General features: G+C 34.6%; 2 protein-coding genes across 3 annotated transcripts; both read right to left on the bottom strand.

Annotated features, from left to right (window-relative positions):
- Positions 1 to 29: 29 nt before the first annotated feature.
- LOC117109838 (cysteine-rich protein 2-binding protein-like) lies at positions 30 to 9,441 on the bottom strand. Its single transcript, XM_033252269.1, has 14 exons — positions 9,285 to 9,441; positions 7,993 to 8,221; positions 7,540 to 7,654; positions 6,894 to 7,022; positions 6,552 to 6,703; positions 5,962 to 6,107; positions 5,548 to 5,779; positions 5,015 to 5,300; positions 4,432 to 4,552; positions 3,840 to 4,025; positions 3,549 to 3,664; positions 2,825 to 3,030; positions 2,397 to 2,578; positions 30 to 1,695 (listed from the first exon to the last, which is right to left on the bottom strand). The coding sequence occupies exons 1-14, from the start codon at positions 9,345 to 9,347 to the stop codon at positions 1,522 to 1,524; spliced, it is 2,337 nt and encodes a 778-aa protein (XP_033108160.1). The 5' UTR covers positions 9,348 to 9,441; the 3' UTR covers positions 30 to 1,521.
- Positions 9,442 to 10,445: 1,004 nt separating this feature from the next.
- On the bottom strand, positions 10,446 to 23,090 carry LOC117109839 (intraflagellar transport protein 74 homolog). 2 transcript variants are annotated; one of them, XM_033252270.1, is made up of 20 exons: positions 22,976 to 23,090; positions 21,825 to 21,936; positions 20,602 to 20,665; positions 20,104 to 20,181; positions 19,446 to 19,593; positions 19,168 to 19,228; positions 18,039 to 18,098; positions 17,728 to 17,789; positions 17,481 to 17,559; positions 16,809 to 16,931; positions 16,361 to 16,545; positions 15,650 to 15,729; positions 14,963 to 15,016; positions 14,668 to 14,708; positions 14,369 to 14,425; positions 13,928 to 14,048; positions 12,983 to 13,146; positions 12,552 to 12,606; positions 12,192 to 12,323; positions 10,446 to 11,656 (listed from the first exon to the last, which is right to left on the bottom strand). In XM_033252270.1, coding segments are annotated over exons 1-20 (1,797 nt in total). In that variant the 5' UTR covers positions 22,978 to 23,090; the 3' UTR covers positions 10,446 to 11,537. The 2 variants fall into 2 exon arrangements, with proteins under 2 accessions (XP_033108161.1, XP_033108162.1); XM_033252271.1 differs by having other exon boundaries at positions 11,538 to 11,656; positions 22,970 to 23,054.
- Positions 23,091 to 23,866: the final 776 nt, after the last annotated feature.

The raw sequence follows: 23,866 nt of genomic DNA, 5'->3' as shown, positions 1-23,866 counted from the left end.
GAAAATGACAATAAATACATCTATGCATCTTAATTTGGTCTCGTTTTATTTTTCAAAACAAACACAACCTGTATGGTTTGCAAGTTATTAAAGATGAATTGTCCCATGCAAAATTTCTTTTAATTAACTTGCTCATTTTGAAGTAACAAAAAAAACTTCTACTTCAACATGTAATTAGTTTACAGCTGAACTTTCCTATAATTCGAATCCAAAATGTCATTGAAATATTTCTATGCTCAAGTTAATCATTTGTATGTTAGGCTTTGTCTACACCGAGGGGCCGCACCCAAACTTTGTTGTTTCCAATGTGCTTCCAAGAACTGATTTTACACCAATTTATTCTCAGTTTGTTTTACTTTTTACATATGTTCGGTGTCAGGCCATAAAAAAAAAACAATGTGTTTTCTAGCCAATAGGGAGGTTTCGCACGTAAACGTGTATGGTTAGTATGCCGGATACGCCGGCTGCTATCCGCTAATCGTGTGGACGACACGCATATCTCGCTCACTACACGTTAGTGAAAAACGCGTAGGGAAATTGTGGATTTTTAGTAGGATCTTTGTTTATTTTTTCACATTTTACGTAAATGTATCTTTGAATACGTACGTACCATTTTTGTGACATTTGAAGGCAGCAAATTACGATAAGATGCGTCTCATTTTTGGGTATCAAAACGTCAGTGCTTGACCTTGGTGGTGCTTTTGGGTCATAAACAATAGGGCCTAGGCCTATCACAAAATAACCAATGCTTCTGGGCAACAAATGAAGTATTTTTCAGCTACAATTTTCAATTTCAATTTCCAAAAGCTTACATATATTAATAAAACCTTGAGAAGCATGATGAGAGAACAGAGTATAGGCCTAATAGTAGGCCTAAAGGCCCTAGGCCTAGGCTATGCTTGAATTGCGCTGTTGATTGCAAAAAACACAAAATGGCTATGAACCGTTATGGATAGCTAAACGTATGCGTGCGAAACCTCTCTTATGTTGCTTGGCGGGCCACACACATAGGGTTTTAAATTCATTTTCGCGGGCCGCAATTTGCCCACTTGTGTTGTAGACAAAGCTTTACTGTTTGATGTTGTTTGTATGTTTTTTTTTGTCATTTTCAGGGTACAATACATCTTTAAATGGATGTGCATTATTTTGGATAATGCACGTCTACTAATCTAATTTAGCTGATTCTACAGCTTCAAACACTGTACAGCATGTTGAAAAGTCTACTTTTCAACATTATTATTGATGTTGGTGAAAACACTGAGATGACGATGATTAAACAATGGTGCTGGTGTTACTTGGCGTAATTAGCAGCATATCTTGGAAATAATGCTGTGCGCAGTGCCACAAATGTATCCTCTTAAGCTTAGCAACCATGCTCACCAGTATTTTGAATACATAACAATGGGATTGCACTATTGGGAGGAGAAGCATTTTTATGTCTTATTTAACAGATTTCACACTGTTGAGAGGGGACAGGTGTCCGTTTTGCCACCCTCTAGATCTGCCACTGTTTGCTGTTGATCATCTTTTGAGTCTTAGAAGGAATGCATGTCTGCATTCTTTGCTTTCTTCTGGATAGTATTTGTCGTAAAAATCTATGATGAATTCTTCTGGTTTAAATCCAAATCGCTGATACAAAAGCATTGCAGAGTTAGTTGCTGATACATGAAGAGTCACATCCTTACCCATACAAGTCTTCCAAAAGAAAAAAATATCACAAAGAATTCAGTGAATTTTAAAAAGAAAAATACAGTATATCTAGAAGTTACTAAAAAATAGGCTCCTGATAGGAGCAAGAACTTGGTCAATATTGTTCTTATTGGACAAGGTGCTATCAGTCATTGGTCATCTGTCAACACACTGAACTTGGGTGATGCATCCAATTTTATGTATAAAAATGCCATTCGCATGCCAAACGCATGCCATTTTACACAAAAATGCACATTCCATTTTACACTGGAATTTCACTACCATAGCACAGAGTATATCTGCACAAGCACAGTGTACTAAAAAATATAAATATTATATACACATAAAATAAAAATGTAAAAAAATAATAAATAAAATATAAATATTATATACAAATTACACTCTGCAAAATATTTTATGTTGAATTGCATTGCCACTAACTGGTGCTACATACTCAGCGTAAATAACCCAGGATTCTGGTATTTCAAGGCTTAACCACAAATCTACACTCCTGTTGAAATGATGAAATTAAATGGACCTGGACTATGCGTGTGTCCAACAAACACACATGCTATCCCACAAACACATGTTTACGTACATTTACCCTATTGTTTCATAGGACCTTAGCAACAATATCCAAGAGGCAGGGTTTAGCGAAAGGTCCATTGCAAGGAAACAAATGTAGGAGGACAAAATGTGGCAGTTACCTGTATAAGGTGGTAAACCATGAACGTGCCAATCCCAGCTCCCCTCCACTCAGGATGAACAAATAAAAATGAAATATATGCCTCATTGTATTTCACGTCCGGAACCATGAATCCAAACCCTATCACAACCTTCTTATACAGCGCCACCACGCTAAAATCAGAATATTGTAAACACTCTGACACTGTAAAAGCAATAAACAAATGTAACAATAAAATGGCTGAATTTGGAGATAAGATATTTTAGTCAATATAAGATTGATGTTCACACAAAAGTCTCAATGCAATCAATCACCATAAAATATGATTAGTAATTAATTACAACAATATTATTATTACTATACCAATAATATTTTAAGTGTATTTAAAAATTATATTAAGACTTAATATAAAAATATAATTCATTAATAAGTTCACATCTAAAAACTCACAGTCCACTCCTGGCCAGAAGAACTCTCTACACAAAGCGTTGACAGAAGGAATGTGTTGCGGACGTACGTAACAATAATCAATAGGCCCTACAGGATCAGGGGTAAAAGTTGGGTCTATTTTTGCCTGGTATGACATCACTTCCTCTAACAAACGTAGCTTAACTGGTCTGCTTTCAAAATCTCTTCTAATAAATGGTTTCAGCACCCTTAAAGATTTTGAAATGGAAGTGAGGTAAAATTTAAATCCAACATGGCTACATGCTTGTGCAAGACCGCCACAATCTCAGGGTTTACTAGAGTAGCGCAACAACGTTGTAGTATTATTTTATGTACGCTTTAGTATACTTAATAGAATGAATGTAGCTGTGTAGTGGGATTTATATAGCGATTGGAATTGGTGCTCTAAATCAAATCACCCTGGTATAGAGAAACATCTCCACTGGTACTAATTAAAGATGAAACTAATAAATACGTGCCCATCGGGATTTGAACCCAAGACCTTCAAATCATCATTTGAAACTCTACCAAACAGATCTATGAGGCCAAGTGGTCTACACTTTTAGAATTTCCCATTAGGATATTTTTCTCAAGACAGTAACTTTGGTATGGAGAAACACCTCCACTGGTGACAATTACAATTTGTTAAATTCTTTAACAAGTAATGCTACCACTTTTATAGAGAGCAGCAGAAGACTTTGCTTCTCATTTTGGGTATGTATCTCACCTTGCAGTATAAGGGCTGCATATGCTTTGTAAAGATATCTCATCTTGGCAGCCAACAAGGCGAGTGCGGAATGTTGGGTTCTTCATCTGATAATTCTTGACTGATACTTGAGGAATCTGAAGATCAATTTAAATATTATTTGTTTCATATATCATATAAATCTACTGGAAAAGAACATTAATAGAGAATGATGTGGCTTCCATTGAATTTGTTTATTCAAGTAAAAAATAAATGCCTCACGACAAAATGTCTTCTGAATCTAATGATAAAGTTGAAAGTTGATCAGTTTACCTGGAACCTGTCTAGAATCCGGAAGTCTGACGAATAACGAGTGACCTGTCCAGCCTTGGAGGTCAGCTTGGGACTGTGAACCTCAAAGCATGACGGATCAATAGCTGATGTGTTTGTGATTGATTGCATGTAAGACTGCAGGGTTGCATCTAAATCTAGTAAAGGGAGACCTCGTTGTCGTTTTTCCTAATATAAAGTAGGAAACAGACACATTTTAACCAAGACGAATTTTACTTAGCATTTTAAATTCTTCAATAACGACACTAAACAGAAATCGGCTAAAATGTGAACTACTATTTTGTTCATCTATATAGCCGTTATCTATTCTGGTACCATAAGGCTGAAGGAGTGCACAAACAACTTTATACTAAATTTATTCGCACTGTATTCGAAAAGACCCATGTACTTGTAATAAAGTTGCACAGTATAGCAAAGCTAGCCTTATTCGTTAAATTAAAAAAAAGGTAATTTTTCTAATTTAGCTCTCCCTGACCTAATTTCAATTTTTTTTTTTTTAATATCATTATTGTATGTGTATTTTGATGGTCAAAATAAATATATGAAATGATTGGGTAAATTGGTGTTTATATACCTGACGAACCAACAGCTTGCGTCGCAGCCTCCTGGCATTCAAATCTAACTCAACAGCTTCTGGACAATTTTCTAAGAATTTTAGAAGTTGTCTTTCTTCATAGATGCTCATTGGCAGAAACCTTCAAAGTAGTAATTAATATATTAAAACAGTTATTAAATTAATTAAATTTACAAAAGTATACAAAGAGATAAATGAATATATTCAGAAACCAAAACCTGAGTATGATACTCTATCGGAGTGCTACCCTGAAGAATGATCTTGTAGAATATAAGAAATGCTGGTAACCCAAAGATTTTTTCAATAAAATCAATGTTTTTTTATCATTATAATAATATGTATCTTAAAAACTTGAATAGGGCCTAGGGCTTCTATTTAAGGTTTTACAGTATATAGATGTATAGGTTGGTAAAGGAATGGATAGAAATTTATGAATTTTCAAAAAGATGTTTCAAAGAACAGATATAGACACATGATTTATTGATGGATGCATGCTAGATGATTGAAAGATTGTATCTATTTATATTTAAATGTGTGGAAGGGCAGTTCAGCCCTGCAAGAGAGTGTTCCATAGTAATCTTACTTTGGAGCCTGTGGTGCCCTCCTCTTTTTCACCTCTGTACTTAATGGCTTTGACTTCTTTGATATCTTAGCGATGCTCTCTGGAATTTCACCCGGCCTGCTGAAAATGGTTCCTTCGTATTCATCATCATCATCTCTGTGAAGTCGTCTTGCTTGCTGAGGGTCTGGTGTTTGCAGTGCTAAGGTAAAGCTTGGGATGGGTGTAGTCACTCTGGACACAGCTCTTGACGGAATACTCATTAGGTCATCTTCTTCATCCCCTTCCATTAGAGCGGAAGGCATACTTTCTGTATCATAAAAAATAGATTGTAGAAGCATAATTGTGATCATTACATATAATTTGACCATCCCACACCAAATGATCCTCTCACATGTTACATGATCATTTCATATGAGATAACAGCATATCATATGATTATCCCACGGCATACAATCATTCCATAGAACATGGACTTTATAAAAAAAATGCTTGTGTGGTGAGTAGGAGACTTAAGTAATCATCCAATATCATGCGATTCTAGGGAGAACACTCACCATCCAAAGCAAGATCACTCTCAGTAAGCAGGCCAGACATGACAGAAGAATCACAGCTGTTATCACCACCAAGCAGGCTTAGAATGGGAGGGGAGTCTGGCATAGTGGGAGGGCCACCAAGGGAGCTTTCACTGCCATTGAAGCTCTCTCTACTGATGTCTTCTAGATCGTATTCTCCAATCATCCGAGTTCGTACTTCTTCTAGTTTTGCTTTGCGTATGTCTTTTGCTTCCTGAGGAATAAGCAAAACATTGAGTTCAAATGACTTGGGATGAGGAAATAAAACATCCCTTGGATAGATTCCCCTGCCAGGTATCAATCACATCAGGTTTGATGATGGATGATAACCCCTCTAATTAACGAAAATATTTGTTATAAGATAGCATGAGACTAGTGCATGATTTAGAGGCCTACCTGAGTTCTGGATCTTTTCTCCTTCAACTCAATTGCAGATTCAAAAGATGACCCCCTCTTACGATTTCGCAAGCCTTCTACTTTGATGGTCGGGTCAAAGATCATGCGAGGTCTTCTGACAGGTAATGGTTTGGCATTAGACAATGCTGAGAAGGAATACGATCAATTAAGAAACCATAATGAGCAACACATTTAAATAACAGGTGCAGGCCCGGAAAAAAAGGTTTTGTGCCTCCGACTATGAAGATTATCTTGATCAAATGCCTCCAGCACCAAATGCTATCTTTACACTAATATAGTTTAACAGTAGTACATTTAGTGCTTTGGAGCAAGCATAAATATTTTATTTATGCATTAAATTGTGACGTGCAAAAAAAAAAAAAATTGTTTTTTTAAATGCCTCAGGATTAAAGGTCAATTCCTCCGAGCGCCAGTCTCGTGGTCACACACTTTTTCCAGCCCAGAACAGGCAATGCAATCACTCTTTAATAGCTTCTAAAGATGGTGGTTCTAATTTATGCAACATGTTACTAAACTTAGTTATTTGAATAAAATACGCAAATTAGTTAAATAAATATCAATGTTCTTACTAGAAGTATCTGGTTTAATGACCGGAGGCTTATTTTCAACCAGTGCCCACCAGCCAGATTCTCCAAACTCCCCAGCGCCTGAGCGGAACCATTGTTTATTCCCTACGGACAGGACACCTGCAACTGTCCCATGCCATGTTTGGCTTTTGGGTCTAAAATATAAAATCATATTCATAATTGATCAAGCTTGGGAAAATGTAAAAAGCAGAATATAACTTATCCATTGATTGAACCCAACAAAGTTATTCACATCCCAAAGCATTTTGTTGCATAATTAATAACATTAGCTATGTACATTTTTTTATGCAGTCATAATTATAAAACATACTTTCTACATCTTACCTACTACCAAAAATCAGACTCCAATTTTTAGCAATAAAATCACAAATATCCTCTTTCCATCTGAAGAACCCTCGCCTACCGCTCCTTTGCAGACTCAAATTAAACAGGGTTAAGATCACCACCTGTTGCCTAGGAAACACACAACAATAAAATATCAACAATAAATCATATTCTATTTATTATATATATTTATTTGTTTATTTATTCTCAGGTCATTTATTCCAAGGTCATTTGGCCCATGCTTAAGTGTTGCTACTGTAATCAGTGCAGGAGAAGGCAACCTTTATACAGCATTTTTTGATAGAGAATAGCAATGGTGATAATTTGCTCAAAGGACACAAGCCAACTGCACGGTGAGCGATCGAAACCCCATCCTTGAGGTTGGAAAAACAAACAGCTTCCACTGTGCCAAACGCTTATAAGCAATAACTATATATATATTACAATGTAAGATCCTGATGAACTTCTAACGGTAAAAACATAGACTACAGTTAATTAACAAAAGGAAGATGCCCACTAAACCAATTATTTATTATCTATATAATGGCAATAAATAATGCAGCTTATCTGGCACTGGCACTGTCCTAACTTTGCTTATAAATATAACTTATAGACACACAATTCTTCAAAGCAGACGGAATCTTACCATGTAAGTCTTAGACGCTCTACATCTTCTTGTCCATCTGATGCACAATTAGAACACGTCAGTTTAAAAAAGCTGTCACCTTCCAACGATGTTGGAGGTCCTGTCTTGAGGCACTCTAAAAATTACACATATGTTTAAAAAAATAAATATAAAAATACATTCATCATGGTTACTTTAATACAGTAGGGATCAAATTATACAGACTGTGCTAATCAGTGAAATTAATAACAATTACTCAAATTTGTTTTAGTGTAGGTGTGACTCAATGGTTAAGGTGCCCACCTTCCAATTCTAAAGTTATGGGTTCAACTCTAGTAAAAAATGTCAGGATTTACAACTTCACTCCCCAAGCCTTATTCGGAATCGACGTGATAAGAGATCCTTTGTGCTGGATATATCATGTTTATTAAATATGTGTATAAACAAACATTAATTTGCTTATCTTCCACTAACCAAAATGAAAGTTTTTTTTGCATTCTTCACACTGCAACTGGATACTCTCTTTACTGTTATCTCCACAATAACAAATATTTACATCTGGAATCTCATGTTCCTCATTTACCATCAGATCTGTTTTCTCATTTTCATCTTTAGCTTCCTCCTCATTTGTTCGTCTTCCTACTGTTCCACGGGCTCCTGGACTGGTGTCCATGGAAACAACATCAATTTCATCATTTTCACCCTTAAGATTAAACATACAGTATTGCAATTGTAAAAAGTAATTGAGTTACAGACAGCCATGTTTTTCAACCATCTGATTATATTAACTACCCGACTTGAGCCTTGATAATGTGGTAAATACAGTAGGTACGTGACTATTGGACGTTGTGATCGATCTTATGTTATGTTTTATCCAAGTTTATATTGTTCTAAAACCAATTTAATTTTAATTATATCAATACTTAATATGTAATATATGTATAATCATATTTCGATGAAATAAAAGTGGGATGACCATAAGAAAGAGAAAAAAAAATATTTTAAATGGAGGGTAGGAGAGGGGGTTGGGTGTCAGGCATGTGTAAAAACGTTTAAAGACATTATGGCATATTATAATTAATTATTTGTAATTGATTAATTAATAAAATTGTTATTTAATTATTAAATGATTAAATTTTAATGAGTTTTATAATGTTTCTTTTGTCCATTTTGTGTGCTTCTAAATGCTTTTTATTTTATTGAGAAATGTAAAGAAACAAAAAAGTTAGAGCATTTTTTGTACGTTTTTTAAGAACAAGGTCACATACTTCTCCATTGTTTACATAGGATTTGAAGGACCAAAATTATTAGGCATAATTAATAATCTCTTAAATTCTGTAACTTTGCCGATATTTGACGAATGACAATGATCTTGGTATCAATTTAATTCTATAATTTTTAATACGCTTTCAAATGATACCTAAATACAGCAACTATGAAAACGAAGGCCTACATTGAAGCACAGTAGGGTCCTCCAGATGGATGCCGGGACTACATTTCCTGGTATTTAACCTACCGGTAGGCCCAGGCTACAGAGGACCACAGCTCGTCGTAAGGCCATATAGCCGGGCAGATAACATCTCTCTTCTCTGATCAGCGAGAATCTATCTACCGTGCGTAGTAAGTAAGGATGGATGAACGAAGCCTAGGCCTAGCCTAGAGAGGAGGGCTAACTCCAAGGTAAACATGGGCCTCATAACAAGAAAACCATGCATAAAAATAAAGGTTATAATTTTACATAAATGCATTTTTCAATTCATAAATACCTGATCTCCTTCAGCCGTTGTTTGAGTACTTTCTGACATTGTTTCTGAAACAACCGAGAACATGCAACTTTTATCTTTATTTATGAAGTGAGCCCTCTATTGTGTGAATTCAAGAATCGATTTTCTAAACAAAAGGCCCTCTTCCCCCAGTGGCAGATTGGCTTATTTATTTAATTTCATTCATTCAAAACCAAAAGCGGAAAAATAATCTCCACTTACAGGTTTGTAAACAGACAGAATCGGTTGCTCAGACTGATCCTCTGCTGGTAGACCTATATGACGATGTTTTTCGAAGGGTAAAATAATGAGAAAATTATTACTGAACGAAAACTTACTAAGATTTAAGAAATTGCATCCATATACAGTAAATAGGCCCTGACGTAAGGGCTAAGAAACGGTATGTTGAATAATCGATTAGCACGTCACCAAACGCTTTCAAGTCGTTTTGTTTGTTTTCCTAGACAGGTAACTGTTTGTGGCCCCTGTCCGCCCATCAGCTATCTGTGTTCATTCGGCCAGGTATTGAACTCTTTTCATTTTTTCATGTTTTATATTTTGTCTTATAATGTATGGCTATATATTTAACAATTGAAAATTAATAATTTGTCTCAAATTAAAAGAAGAAAATAAAACATTATTAGAGTAGACGCAATCTGAATCTTATTTCTATAATTGAATTTTGGTTCCACTTTATAATCTTTATAGTTTCTGTGGGAACCCTTCATTTTTAACCTTGATGACTTCCATTAATTGCCTACTAAAATTATTTATAATTTAAAAGCTTTTAAAAATGAATAAACGTTACTTTGTTGTAAGTCGACTTTAGAGGCACTTATTCGAGATTGGTGCTCATTCCAGAGCGGCGCTATTACTCAAATTACTGCAATGCGTGTACCATGCATTGAATATGGATATACAGTAGTCCTATCTAATTGCAATTTTAGTATTATGTAATCAGTAATTTATTAACTAAACCATCCAATTATAAAAAACATCAAAGCATGTGAAGTATTTTCTCTCGATTAGTACTGTAAAGTTTATTAAAAATAGATTAAATCTCTAACAAATGCCGCGGTGCTTATTTCAGAGCAGTTAATGGAACTTTAATGGTAGGCCTACTCATTTGATCATGTTGTTTTTAATAAAAACAGAAGACTGTTATAGGTAAAGTCGTTAACTTTTAATTGCCACATCAATAACTAATATACTGTACATTACTTCTGTATTTACACTCAAGTAATTAATATTCACATAAATAAACGATTTTACACAAATTCAAGGTTAAGTTTCATTAATCCAATAGGGATTAAGTATTATAATTCTCCATTAATCCAGTAATTCTTCATTAATTTACACCAAATTATATTCTAACATGAAATCGTCAATATTGTTTACACAATTGTATTAATTGGTATCTATAATCTCAGTCATTTTCAAGTAAATATAAAAACTGAACAATATTAATACACTGTATTGCAAAGTAATAATCCGGTTTTCCACAAGTTAGGTTATCTTTAGTAACTTTTCGATTTCTATCCTAAAATTCAGACAATAATGAGAACATAACATTGTTACATGTGCATATAACACATGATGTCATTACATTTTAGATCTTACCATCATCACACAATTGACAAATCCCTATTTATAAAGTATAAAATAATAAAATAAAGTATATACAGCTCTATGGGGTACAGTATTGCTTGCAGGTAACAACTCCCAAATCCTAAGAGAAGCTCTAATGTAGATTTTCATTGAGCCTTGCACCTTGAATACTTTTGTTAAGCTAAAATATACGCAAACATAATTATGCGTTTGTGGGACAAACACCTGTGTTTATAGAACACGAACATATTCCTGGTGTGTTCTGATTGGTCAGTTATTAAGCTTGATTGACACTCCGATAGGTCCATTATCTTGTTTGTACTATTACCATGGAGGTAAATTACCTCCATGTTACTATCTAAACACAAAACACTTCATTACAGTGAAAAATAAACAAAGCTTTAAACATAAAACATGTTTTCCTTTATTCAACACAGTTAATTACAGTCCTGCAGAAGTGGAAAGCTGTGACTGAACAATTCTACTTATTCAACTTGTGGAATACCAAACTGGTGATACTCTGGTGTCATCCTCAACTCTAGGCCCCTTCCTCCAATTATCCTTAGCTTTAGGCCCCTCTCGACACCATCATCATTCTTAGTTACCTCCCCTTAACAATCATCATCCTCTCGGGTTCTCTCGTCATCATTATCTCTTGGCCACTTTAATGAGATCATCCTGTAATATCTTGTTGTACTCGTTCAGCTGTTGCTGTACATCACGTACAATAGGCTGGTAGTCACTCTCCATGCCCTTGTTAGCTATGACTAAAGACAACTTGTTAGGGAAACATTCTCAAATGCTAATGAAACTATTTGTTTTATATTCTGATCAACAATAAAGGATTATATTATGAAAATATGACAATTCAGCAATTACCAATTAATGTCTAAGTGTATGATTTCCAATGATTTAATTACTGAATTAGTTATTAATTACTTACCAATCATATTCATCTGTGTATTTATTTCGTGAATGTGATATTATGTTCATAAGTGAGATTTTAGTGAAAGTAGTGAAAGAAGTAGAAGGACAAATTGAAGAAAAAAGACCAAGAAGAAAGGAAAGTATAATAGATAATCTTAAGGGTAAGAAGACTCATGCTTGAATGAAAACCAAAACGAGGACAGATGCCTGTGAAGAATTTGGTAGCTGATAACCTGCCGGACAATAGGTAAAAATAGGTTATTGTTGAAAGTCTTCATGGCCAGTAGGATAACGGTAGATTTCTGCTTCACAAGTAATCTACCTTAAATGAATACAAAACAATACAATTAATTAATATGCAAAATAGAAGGATACACTCTTTCATGACAAAGTTGTTCTGTTCATGATGTTGCCATTTGCGTTCCATGTTGCCAAGTTGTGCATATGTTTCATTCTCACTCAATTGGGCTTTCAATGCCTCATACTGACTGGATAGATCCTGCATATCTACAAGGAATAGAATCAGATTAAATAAGGATTAAGGATTTAAATAATGTACAGATTAACTTCAATAAATTAATTGGGGGTTCCAGAGTTAAAATGTTGTGTTATTGAAATTAGAGAAATGATAATTCTTTCATTGACTGTTCATATTAAAAATAATAATCTGTATTTCTAATTAAAAATAATAGACATTAGTAAATAGAATATTAATTACCATTTATATGTTCTTACCCTTTTTGAAAATATCTTTTCTCTTAGCAAGAATGACTTTTTCTTGACCAAGTTTCTGTGGAAATAAAAGTAAAATGATCAAGTTTAACTTTACAACATTATCCCACACCACTAACATAACCACCAACCACCTCAATCACCACCCTCATCACCACCATTACCAAAACCACCACCACTATCACTAGAACCACTGCCATCTATCTTGATCACACCACCCCTAATATAATCATCACCATAATCACTAACACCACCATCTTCATCACCACCATTATTATTAACATCACCACCACCATAAATACCATCATCACTAACACAACAATCATCACCATCACAACCGCCACCACTAACATGTTACACCACTAACATGTTACGCCACAACCATCATCACCATAATCATCATCATCATATCTAGTATGACATATGTAAAGTACCTTCTTCCTTTCTTCAGCATTTCTCTTGACAGTGTCAACATCAATGTATGTCTTCAGTTCCATTTCCATCTGTTCAATAGAATCAGTCAACTGCTCCATCTCTTCCTTAATCTTCATTTCCAGCTGCTCTACCTTCTCCAGATCCTCTTGCAACCGTGAACTCTCTGAAAGAAAACACATATAGAGTGCAATAGGTATACTTTCCCTGAACTTCAGGAATTTCTTCTTGGATTAGAACCCCTAGCATAACTTTGCTAATAGGCTCCTCAATGTTGTCAGATCAAACTTCTTATATGGTGTGTATTTAATTTCATACACAGTTAAATTGGCAGAAAGGGAAAAGGTTTTTTAGAAAAAAATTTCAGTAATTACGAATCAATCTATTAGCTTAAAATTGCTAGGTTTCTGCTTAATCATAATCATGCAAATTACTTATTATTCACATTTATGTACATAACACTACATGTACCAGTACATTTTCGTTGCTATCAATAAGAGAGCCTTCATCAAGGAGAAAAATCACCCTATAAGAGCATCAAGCCTTGTTCCTAGAACAGTTCTCCATGAAAAAGAGAGAGAGCGGTGGGTTTAAACCATGGTCGGAGCTGAGGTAAAAAAAAAATGGTTGTGGCACCACTAAATGACCAAAAATGGCACTCTCCCTTTTTCCTCCATTTTTTTTTATCATTCTGAAAACTTTAGGGGGTCCTGGGCTGGCTCCCCCCACCCTCGATTCCACACTAGAACCAGCAAGGAACAAGCACAAACAAATATGAGAAAGGAACACTGTAAAAGTACTATATCACTGTCAAGTGCAGGAATGATGTAAGGTCACTAATTGACCTTACTAGAGTGTCAATCAAACTTTACAACTGACCAATCAGAATGGGACCCTAGCAACATTATCCAAGGGGCAGGGCTTAGTGGAAAGGTCCATTCTCTTACCACCTGCCAGTGATGATGCAGTAGCTTCTGACTTCTGCATCTCATTTTGTTTGAAGTTCAAATCATCTTGCATGCGAGCCAATTCCTTAGGAGTTGGCATGTGCTTCTGTCGACCGACATTCTGAAAAGTATAAGATTTAAAATTAATGCATTGAACTAGGGTGATGGTGCTTAATAGTTTACCAGTTTAGCAAGAATCTTTTTTTTATGTCTGGTAATTTGACATAACTTATTTATCATAAAACGAAACACCACTGATGACTACTGTGTAATAATTCATGATTGATCGATTGCTCAATTGATTTATTGACAGATTAATATCATATATTTATTGGTGATTGATACATTGATTGATTTGAATCATATTGCAATAAATCAATCAATCAAGAATGTAAATGACTGATTGATTGATCTATAATTTTGAGGAATCTTTAAACTTACCCTGCTAATGTGTCCAAGTAATGCAACAACGCTTCTCTGTAACACCTCAGTTCTTTCCTAATAAAAGCAAAGAAAAATTTCAACAAAGTAACATAAGATATATGAATTGTATAATATACAGACTGATGAAGTTAGTAATAATATAATTTATGATAATGTTGATAATGATGCAAATAATTATGATAAAGGTGATGATTATAATTACAATGATCACAACCATGAAGTTGACGACAGCAAAGATAATGATCGTGAGTAAGAGGATATTTCAAGATGAACATAAAATAAATGTAAACACTTACTATCTCAAGCTTTTTTGTTTCTTCAAAACTCTCAAAGAATTCTAAAGAAAAAATACAAAATATATATTAATTTACAAAAATCATAAAGTAACTATAACATCATAATATATAAGAAATATACTGTATCTTATGAATATTACCAGATTGTAAGATATAAAAGTTCTAAAAAAATACTCAAGCTTGGCACCTTCAAAGCAGCTATGCTATCCAAGCAACTAAATACTTTATCTTTCACTTTTAAAATAAAAATAAAATAATAGCAGGAATACAAATAATTGCAAAAAAAAATACTTACCACCCATGGTTCCTTCTCTTTTCCTTAATTCCTTGTACTTGCTGTTCTTTTCACCTGTTAAGGTTGAAAGATACAGTCAATACAACAGAAAATAGTAACTAAGTACATTATTACCATATACAATATGCATTGTGGACAGACGAAAGATAGCTGGTACCGATTTACAGGGTAGTTTAGACACGAAGAGACCCTTAAGGGAGAAGAAAGTTACTATGTGAGCTAGTCCACACCTCGAGCGCTTTGAGACTTCGGTATAAAGTGCTATATAAATCCACCCACATTACATTATATGCCTGTTAAGTATTAGGAAATTGAATCAAGATTCAAGATTTCATTAATTGTCATATACAAGCCAAGTACGTGAGATTTGCTTTTCAGAGCAAGGAATACACAAAAATATACATACAGATAAAATTACAATACAACTATAAATGTAAAACTACACAGTACAAAAGTATTTAAATTACAGTTAAATTAATCTAACAATTAACAAGAAATAATAATGTTGAATTTGGGTCCTATGACCAAACTAACATAGAAAGAAATGGTAAGATTCCATGAGAATGTGGGGGCATTGATGGTCTTATTATTAAAGTTTGTAAGATTCAGTGGAGATGGGACGGGACATACCACCAGTCTTTTAACTAGAATTGGAAAGATTAAGTGAAGATGGATGCGTATTACTACCTTGATGGTCTTCTAGTTCTTGGTCCAACTCCTGCAATTCATCTTGTAAACTTTCCACTTTGCCTCGCAAATCTTTTGTCCTAAAAGTTAAAAAAATTGCAATTTCAATTATGATTTGCTGCTACAGTACTGTCATTAAGACATTACAAATACAGTATGAATATTTGCTGTACCATGCAGTAGCAGTCTGGCGCAGCAGTTGTGTTCGAACCTTCGCAGTGCATTTCGCTTGTGTCCTTCAACAAGGCACTTTACCTTATGTTTGTCTCTGGTTGGAATATTCTGGAGAGGTTAAAAAAGGTGTGTGGAAAGGAACTGGCAACCCTACCACAAAATTCTGCGGCTTAGTACATTGGCCTTCGGGCAGCTCATTCCCCTAAGTTTATTATGAATACAAGACCACCTTTACCTACTTTACTGTAGATTACTGCATAACACAGACACATAACTTCTACAAATATTAATAGGGCGCATTCGATTGCGCGTCGAAGGTAGGACATAGAACGTAATGACGTCAGTAAAAGTCATCTGCGCATGCGAGAATGTTAAGGTCACCTCGTCAAGTAGATTCTTGAAAGCAATTTGGCCAAAGCTACGTATGCAGAGAACATAGGACACCAGGTAGGACGGTCACGCATGAGTGATTCCGTTCTAGCGTCGCGTCGTCGCACAAATCGCAAGCTCCCTATTTACTGAATTGTGTGAACTCACTGTTTTTCAATTCTTGCTATTTCTTGATTATCTTCCTTCACCTGTTTCAGAAGTCGTTCACGCTCCTCTGCCGGGGATCCCTTCGATTGTTCTTCTTGTATCAACTGTGTCTTCTTCGCTTCTAACTCATGAAGTTGTTCGTAAAGACGCACTGCTTCTTGCTTTACTTGAGACTGGGACAATTCCTACATCAGAATTATAAATGTAAATTATTAATAAATAATTTAAAGGTAGGAGAATAATCCATAACTCGCAGCATCACTGCACTGAATAGTGTATGGGCATGGTCTGTGACTACTGTAGAAGTCGTAGAGAGGCACATAGTTTGCATCATTCCACGATGACTCCTGAAAAAATAGTCATGTTAAATGTGCTAATGGGCTAAAGAATGATAAAACTTTGATTTGACACACAAACACATACTAATATTATCAATAATAAATCATACATCTTCTAGATTCTCCTTCTTCATTGAGATCATGTCCAGCTCCTGTTGTTTGCTTTCCAGGTCCTGCAGCAGTGTCTCACTGTTCTTCTTCAAGTGCAAATACTTCTGCTTCATTGCAGGGTCCTTTGAGTAAAAATATAAAAAAATGTATCTATTACGCATAAACACAGAGAGTAAGGGTCATTAAAAATCTGGTCATTTGACTAGACTTCAAACTGATATATCAATTAATTAGATGAAAGGTCCCACATCTTACTTATTGTCTATTTCAATTATTTGACTTGATTGATTTCTACTACAAGTGCAGGCCAGTAACCAGAGATTTTTTAAAAGGTTACCTATGAGAACCAGGAGTTGGGGGAGGAGGTGGGGAGGTGCCCCTGAAGCTCATGCATTCTAGCATGTAAATGGCAAAATTTATCATGATATTGATATTTGATGCAAGGGGTAGGAGTGGTTGGATTTATCACTGAGGTTCGCTTGAAAGAAGGTTCGGTTGAACCATATAAAAACCCACTTGCCTGGTTACGGGCATAAATCGTGTGAAGTTCTGAGTTGGTGGTTAAGATGCGTAACATCAACAGTCCAAGTCTTGTAAGGAGACTTGGGAGACCAGGAGGGTTACAAATTATTCTGGATGGATTGCACTAATGGAGGGGAGAGGTTTCTTACCATATCTTCAATAAGTGTGTCTGCCATCCTTCGACACTGCTGTATCTCTTGCTCAAGCTGAAGAATCTGTTGTTCTTTACTGGAAAAAAAAAAAAAGCAAATGTTATCAAAACCTTAGTGTATCGTGAAATCTTTGTGATTTGATGTATTTCATTCAGATATATTTTGGGTGCTTTATAAGTCTTCAAACTATTATATTATCATTATTATTAAAAACAAAATATAAATTCATAAGCCTAATACTTACTCTTGTCTTTCTGAGAATATTTGGTCTACATGCTTTGCCTCATCATCATTCATTTCTTTCAGCTGCAGAAAAACAACACATTTTGTTTTTATATATAAATTCCAATAATATTATAAATATCATGTTGATTTATATTAATAAATATCATTTTATAATTTAAAATTTTTTCAAAGAAACAAGGTCTTGAGCAATAAATTTTCAAAGGTGTGTTGAAAAATCAATTACTTGAATAATCAATTAATGGAATAATTGTATACATAATTTAATGAAATATTAATTGATAACTATTTAATGAAATACTGATTCCTAACCTCATTGTAGTCTTCTAAAACATCATCCATCTCTGTGTCTGTGTTTACCTTATCAAGCAGCTAATTTGAAACGAAAGAAGAAGTAAATCAGTCATCATTGTTTGAAGTGGACTGGAAGTTTTCAGTTTGAGATATCAGAAGACTTATTTCCATTGGGGTCCTTCTGGTGGTAATTAGGAAATACACTGGGAGACAATCCCCTACTTTTTTTGAAGAGTATACTGCTTATTTTAACGTGCACATGGGACACAGGACCAACACCTTAAATGTCTCATCCAATCCAAAAGACGGTGCATACTCAAACTTGTATTTCAGCCCTCCAGTTCAAACTCAAGGAGAGCACCAATTAGAAAAGACCTTTTACAGAATGTCAATCAAACTGACCAATCAGGAATACGTGTGTTGTCACCACTGATCTCTACTATAATAGCTGGATTGCTCATCGGCCAATCCTGGTACAGAAAAAAATGAGGCCTCCGACGCCATGTTGGAGGGCCTTCGTGACGTACCAGTTTAGAAAAGTTTCTTTTGGCATTTGTTTAAATTATAGTTAAAAATAACAATTCTTGCAATAATTTTCAATAATAAATTTAAATTGAATGTAAAAGAATTTTTTAAAAACCATTTAACCACTAAACGCAACTGTTTATGCAGTTTAAAAGCGCAAGCTATGTCGCGTTGTTATAGTGACGTCGCTCCCCAACAACGCAAATAACTTTGCTTGTGCTTTCTTAAACCGCATAAAAAGTCACATCAGGTAGATAGATGATTTGAAAAATAATCATTAAGTTAAATTCAAATTTATTATTAAAAATGTTTTGCAAGAATCGTTATTTTTAACAACAATTTAAACAAATGCCAAAAGAAATTTGTCTAAACTGGTACGTCACTTAGGCCCCCCAACATGGCGTCGGTGACCTCACTAAAACCAGCCAATGAGCAATCCAGCTACTATAGTAGAGATCAGTGGTTGTCAGGCATGTGTGTTGTTTTGGTGGGACCTTAGCAACAATATACAAGGGGCGGGGCTTAGTGGAAAGGTCCATTTCTTCCCAGGGACCACAGATCCCCATGGTTAAGCATACACAGTGGCAACCACCAGTGTGACTGAACTAAGCTACCTACTAACCATATTGTAATCTCCCAGTTGCCCTTGTAATTGTCGAATCTCATTTGCCTTCAGTTCCGCTCTGTAAACAATATCAAAAAAGCATGACAAATGTGCAGAACTCAAAGCAAGATTGATACAGGATTTAAACCAATGAACTCCGTTCCAACGCTCTACCAACTGAGCTAACAAAACCAAGTACAATAACTAGTTTGCTCAATGGGCTAACAACAGCTTCAAGTTTTCCTTCTTTAACCAATGTTACTTTGAATAAGCTATTAAGTCTCATATTTAGTTACCTTTTCTCATAGGATAGAAAGCTATCATTCTCTTCATTAACTATGTCAATCTCTTTTTGAAGTCTGGCATTCTCTGTAGACAGCTCACTCATCTTGGTCCGAAGTAACCCAAGATAGTACGACCTGTCCATGACCACACGCTGAGGGCCTATATAAAAAATAATGGTTTAGCTACAAGATAGTACGACCTGTCCATGACCACATGCCGTGGACTTAAGTTATAAATCTATATACTGTCTATGAAATATATATATTCTGCATCTGATAATATGATGCTAGAAAACCAAGTCTCATTTGGGAACACTGATGCTCTATAATCAAGCTCTCTATGTGGCTTTCAAAGTAGAAAGCTGATCATTTGGCACCCTTAATATTCTATACCCAAGTATCTTTATAAGACTCCATCATTGGGAAGCGACATGCTCTACATAACTAAGTTTCCTTATGAGGCTTAGACAGTGGAGAGCTGATAATCTTGGACCCCTGAACATAAATAATAATAATACCTTTCATGAGGCTTGGAGAATTTACTTGTTTTTGGATGTGTGTAATGTTCTGGAATTTTTACAAGGAGTAACTCCAGGACACAGTATTGTAAAATATTTTAATCAAATTATAAAAATAAATTATTTATTTTTATTTCAAATATTGACTTTACCTTTCTTTGCTGTTCTCATTCCTCCCAAACCCTGTTGGGTTGTTGGTCGATCAACAACATTTATCTTTGAATCCAGCACTTAATTAAGAAAACAAAATTAATATTAAAAGAAATAATTAACATCATAGCAGCAAGGATATTGATACTTGACTTCATTGTTATTAATAACATCATAGTTTGTAGATTTCATGTCAATTACAATAAACATGTAAACATTTAAATAAATAAATAAACATAAATAAATATATATAATATAAATAAATAAACATATAATATAGATAAATAAATAAATATGCAAGAGATATCAATATTAACACAATTACCACCATTCACAAATTATACATTAATATTTTCAAACATTATTTTTCTCTTAATTTTTGTTATTGTTTAATATCGTAGAGCACAAAGAGGCATTAGCAAAGTAAGCTGTATCAAATGACAATTATTATTATAACTAATAGACCCACAATCAAGCTGTTACTAATTAATCGAACCTACCTCCACCCCCTCCTGTCATTGGTACCCCACCTCCTCTTGTTCCTGGTCTACCAGTTCCAGGTACCTGTCAATAAATAACAATTTTTTACATTTTATTATAACAGTAGTTTTTCATTTCATTCAATTTTCTGGTAATCTACTGTATAAAAACATAAAATTTTGATAAAGTACAATCAGCACCTGTGGGTAACCAAGGGTTAATCAATTCATTAAAAAAAAATAGTAATTAACAGCACTGCCGAGCAACATCTCTTCAGATCATTCATATTTAGACTACTCTACAGAATATTACAAACAAAATGCATATTTTAGTTTCATATCTTCTGTATTTAAAGATGGCTTTCTCATCTAATTGAAAAAAAATTGTGTTTTTATACTTTGTATTGTTAATGTATTAAATTGTTGTGGATATTAGCAGGCAAATGAAGCTAACATGCAAGTGTCAAATAATAATATTAATGACTTCATTTGAAAACAGAAAAGTAATTGTTTTTGACAAGGCTGTTTAAAAGTATATATTAACAAAAAATTAAATTACAAAATCAATTACAAGACAAAAGAAAAGACTTAAATAATTAAAAACAAAACAGAAATAAAGAAGTAAAAAAGCAACAAAATATATATTATCTTAAGAAACTTTCAATTATTTGTGCATAGTTTTTTAAAAGTATGAACATTTGGTGCCATTCTCATATTGAGGTTTAGGTTATTCAAGACAATGGCTCCCTGATAGGAAAAACTTCTTTTCTTATACTATTCAGTACTTGGTTTGGGTACATCAAGTAAATCATTAGACCTGGTCATATATGTTTTATTGCGCTCTTGAAATTTTTTTTTTAAAAATAAGTTGGCATTTTAGAATTCATTATTTTAAACATGGTTACAGACACAGTTTTGTATTTAGATTATTCCAGTTGAAGCTTGTGAGTGCTCAGGGCCAGATTAACATAGGGGTGTTTGGGGTGCCAGCCTCAGGCCCCAATGGGGAAAATATACCCACACAGACCCCGGGAAAAATCACAGAAAATCTGGTTTTATGTTTTAGCCACAGAGTATTTAGTCCCACTTGCAATTACAGCCCCAGGCCTGCCCCACAGCCCTTTAATCCAGCTACGTGAGTGCTTCTGAACTTAAATAACATCTTGAAATCTTTGTGAAAATTTTAGCAGCCCAATTTTGTTATATTTGAATTTTATTTCGTAGTCTGACTCCACACAGCTTACCATTGCTCCAGTTGGCATTCTCATTGCCGTTCCTGGTGGTGGTTGTTTCATTCCTGATGGAGGCCTCATTCCTGTGGTAGGACGGCGACCTGAGCTGCTCATTGGACGACTCCTGCAAAATTGAAATTTGCATATTTTGTGAACAATATCCACTAACTGTGAGTGTGAATCTACACTTGGATATCGTACTTGGTTATTTTTATTATTTATCTGAAGTGAAACGTTCGATCCACTACTGTATCTCTAGCCAATTTAGTGTTATACGTGGTAAGCAAAGGTTAGTTCGACATGTAGAATTTAAGGAAGAAACAGCGACTAATGTTTAAGCTTAGGGCCAAGCGAGCTCCATCAATCAACACCTCAGATTTGTATAAAATAAAATGGATAATATTCTTCTGACATGACAGAGTACATGAAGATAGCATTAAGCCAGCTCCAACAATCAGCAGTCAATGGATTTGTGCAAAATGATCAAAACAATTATGTACCACGGCCCATACTGTAAAATTGTTTATAGCTCGGATGATACATCAAAAATAGGTGCGCTGAATCATAACAACTACATAATACAATGGCCCGGTTATATTATTAAGATTAGGTCAAAGCCTAATTTTCAGCAAAATCTGCGGAGAAAGCGGCCCTTATTATTTTCCGAAATTTGCAGACGGAGGATTTCTATTTCTATTTTTTTCACAAAAAGATACTCCCTGTGCAGGCCTTAGTTTAGTGTAAATTAGGCCTAGGTCTACTAGTAGTAGTAGTAGTAAGTACTAGGCCTAGGCCTAGCCTACTTTACTACAGTCTGGCTGGGCTGTAGGCCCTACCACAGCCAAAATAAATCATCAGAAAAATACAGAAAGAAGAAATTATTATACTTATATATCTTATAATATTGAGTAGTACAGAAATTTTATGTCAAAGTCTACTCTACTGCTAGGCCTAGGTTAGGCCTAAGATGTATGCTATTGCTAGGGCAATTCTCTGTCAGATGGACAGCACTAAAGCTGAGTTGTTGCGCCGTTCTGAGATCGCTAGGCTAGCGACTAGTCTAGCCTAGGCTAAAGAGCTAGACTAGCCTGTGCAGGACTAGTTACTAGTATCTAGGCTAAGAATAATTTTATAATAGTCTGTTTTTAAATACAAACCCTCACATTTTAGCAAATGAGAAATAAACAAACACGTAAATAAAAGGTAAAAACTAGGCCTAGCCTACACAACCGCGTTTCGTTGGCAAGCAACTCAACAGGAATGCAACAGCAATCAAACTAAAGAGGTCGCTCTTAAGACTTAGATAAAATAAGATTTTATTGGTACAGTTACTCTTTTTAAAGCAGGGACTCCCACAGAGGTTCCACCCATATAAAACTAAATCAACTGAAAATATCATTATACATCACACTGAAGACAGAACAAATACATACAACTGCAACAAGGCATAGAAAGTATTAAAGTAGGCCTACCGTATATGAATACTAATTAGGGGTGGTAATGTCTTTCCGTTAATTTGGTTCTATGGGACATAGCCTTAACTAAGTACATTTTGCAATGGTAGTCAAATATTCTATAGATGCGTTCATTTTGGTAAATATCATAAAGATTATCAAGGAGTAAATGATATTTAAATTCAGTTGAACTGTTAATAAAAAGTTATATTCATCAATTGTACACAAGTAATTTTTTAAGTCGTTAAACATGTATTTCTTATGGGAGAAAGATTTTTGCAATCAAAAGGAAATGAACTACCCTGTTAGTTTCAATCTCATTGGTCTTGCAAATTGGATGGTTTGTGCATGGAAGTATTATTGAAAAAAGTATCTAAATGAGATACCTCCATGTTGACCAGACCGTTTCTTGCCCTCTAAATATAAAGTAGGCCCTATTGGTTCTTGTTTAAATTTTAAGTTTACACCCAAAATTTAGTTTATCTAAAAAATAGTATTCCATACTCGATGCATTCTTATAATTAACATAGGCCTAACTATTTAATGTTTTTTTTTTCTTTGCTTTCAAAGTACCGTGCATGTATCATTACTGTGTGAAAC

The sequence above is a fragment of the Anneissia japonica genome, unplaced genomic scaffold (assembly GCF_011630105.1).
Source record: "Anneissia japonica isolate Jap-2015-1 unplaced genomic scaffold, ASM1163010v1 scaffold585_len4108843_cov191, whole genome shotgun sequence".
Lineage (NCBI taxonomy): Eukaryota > Metazoa > Echinodermata > Crinoidea > Comatulida > Comatulidae > Anneissia > Anneissia japonica.
This window is presented reverse-complemented; position numbering and strand designations above follow the sequence as displayed.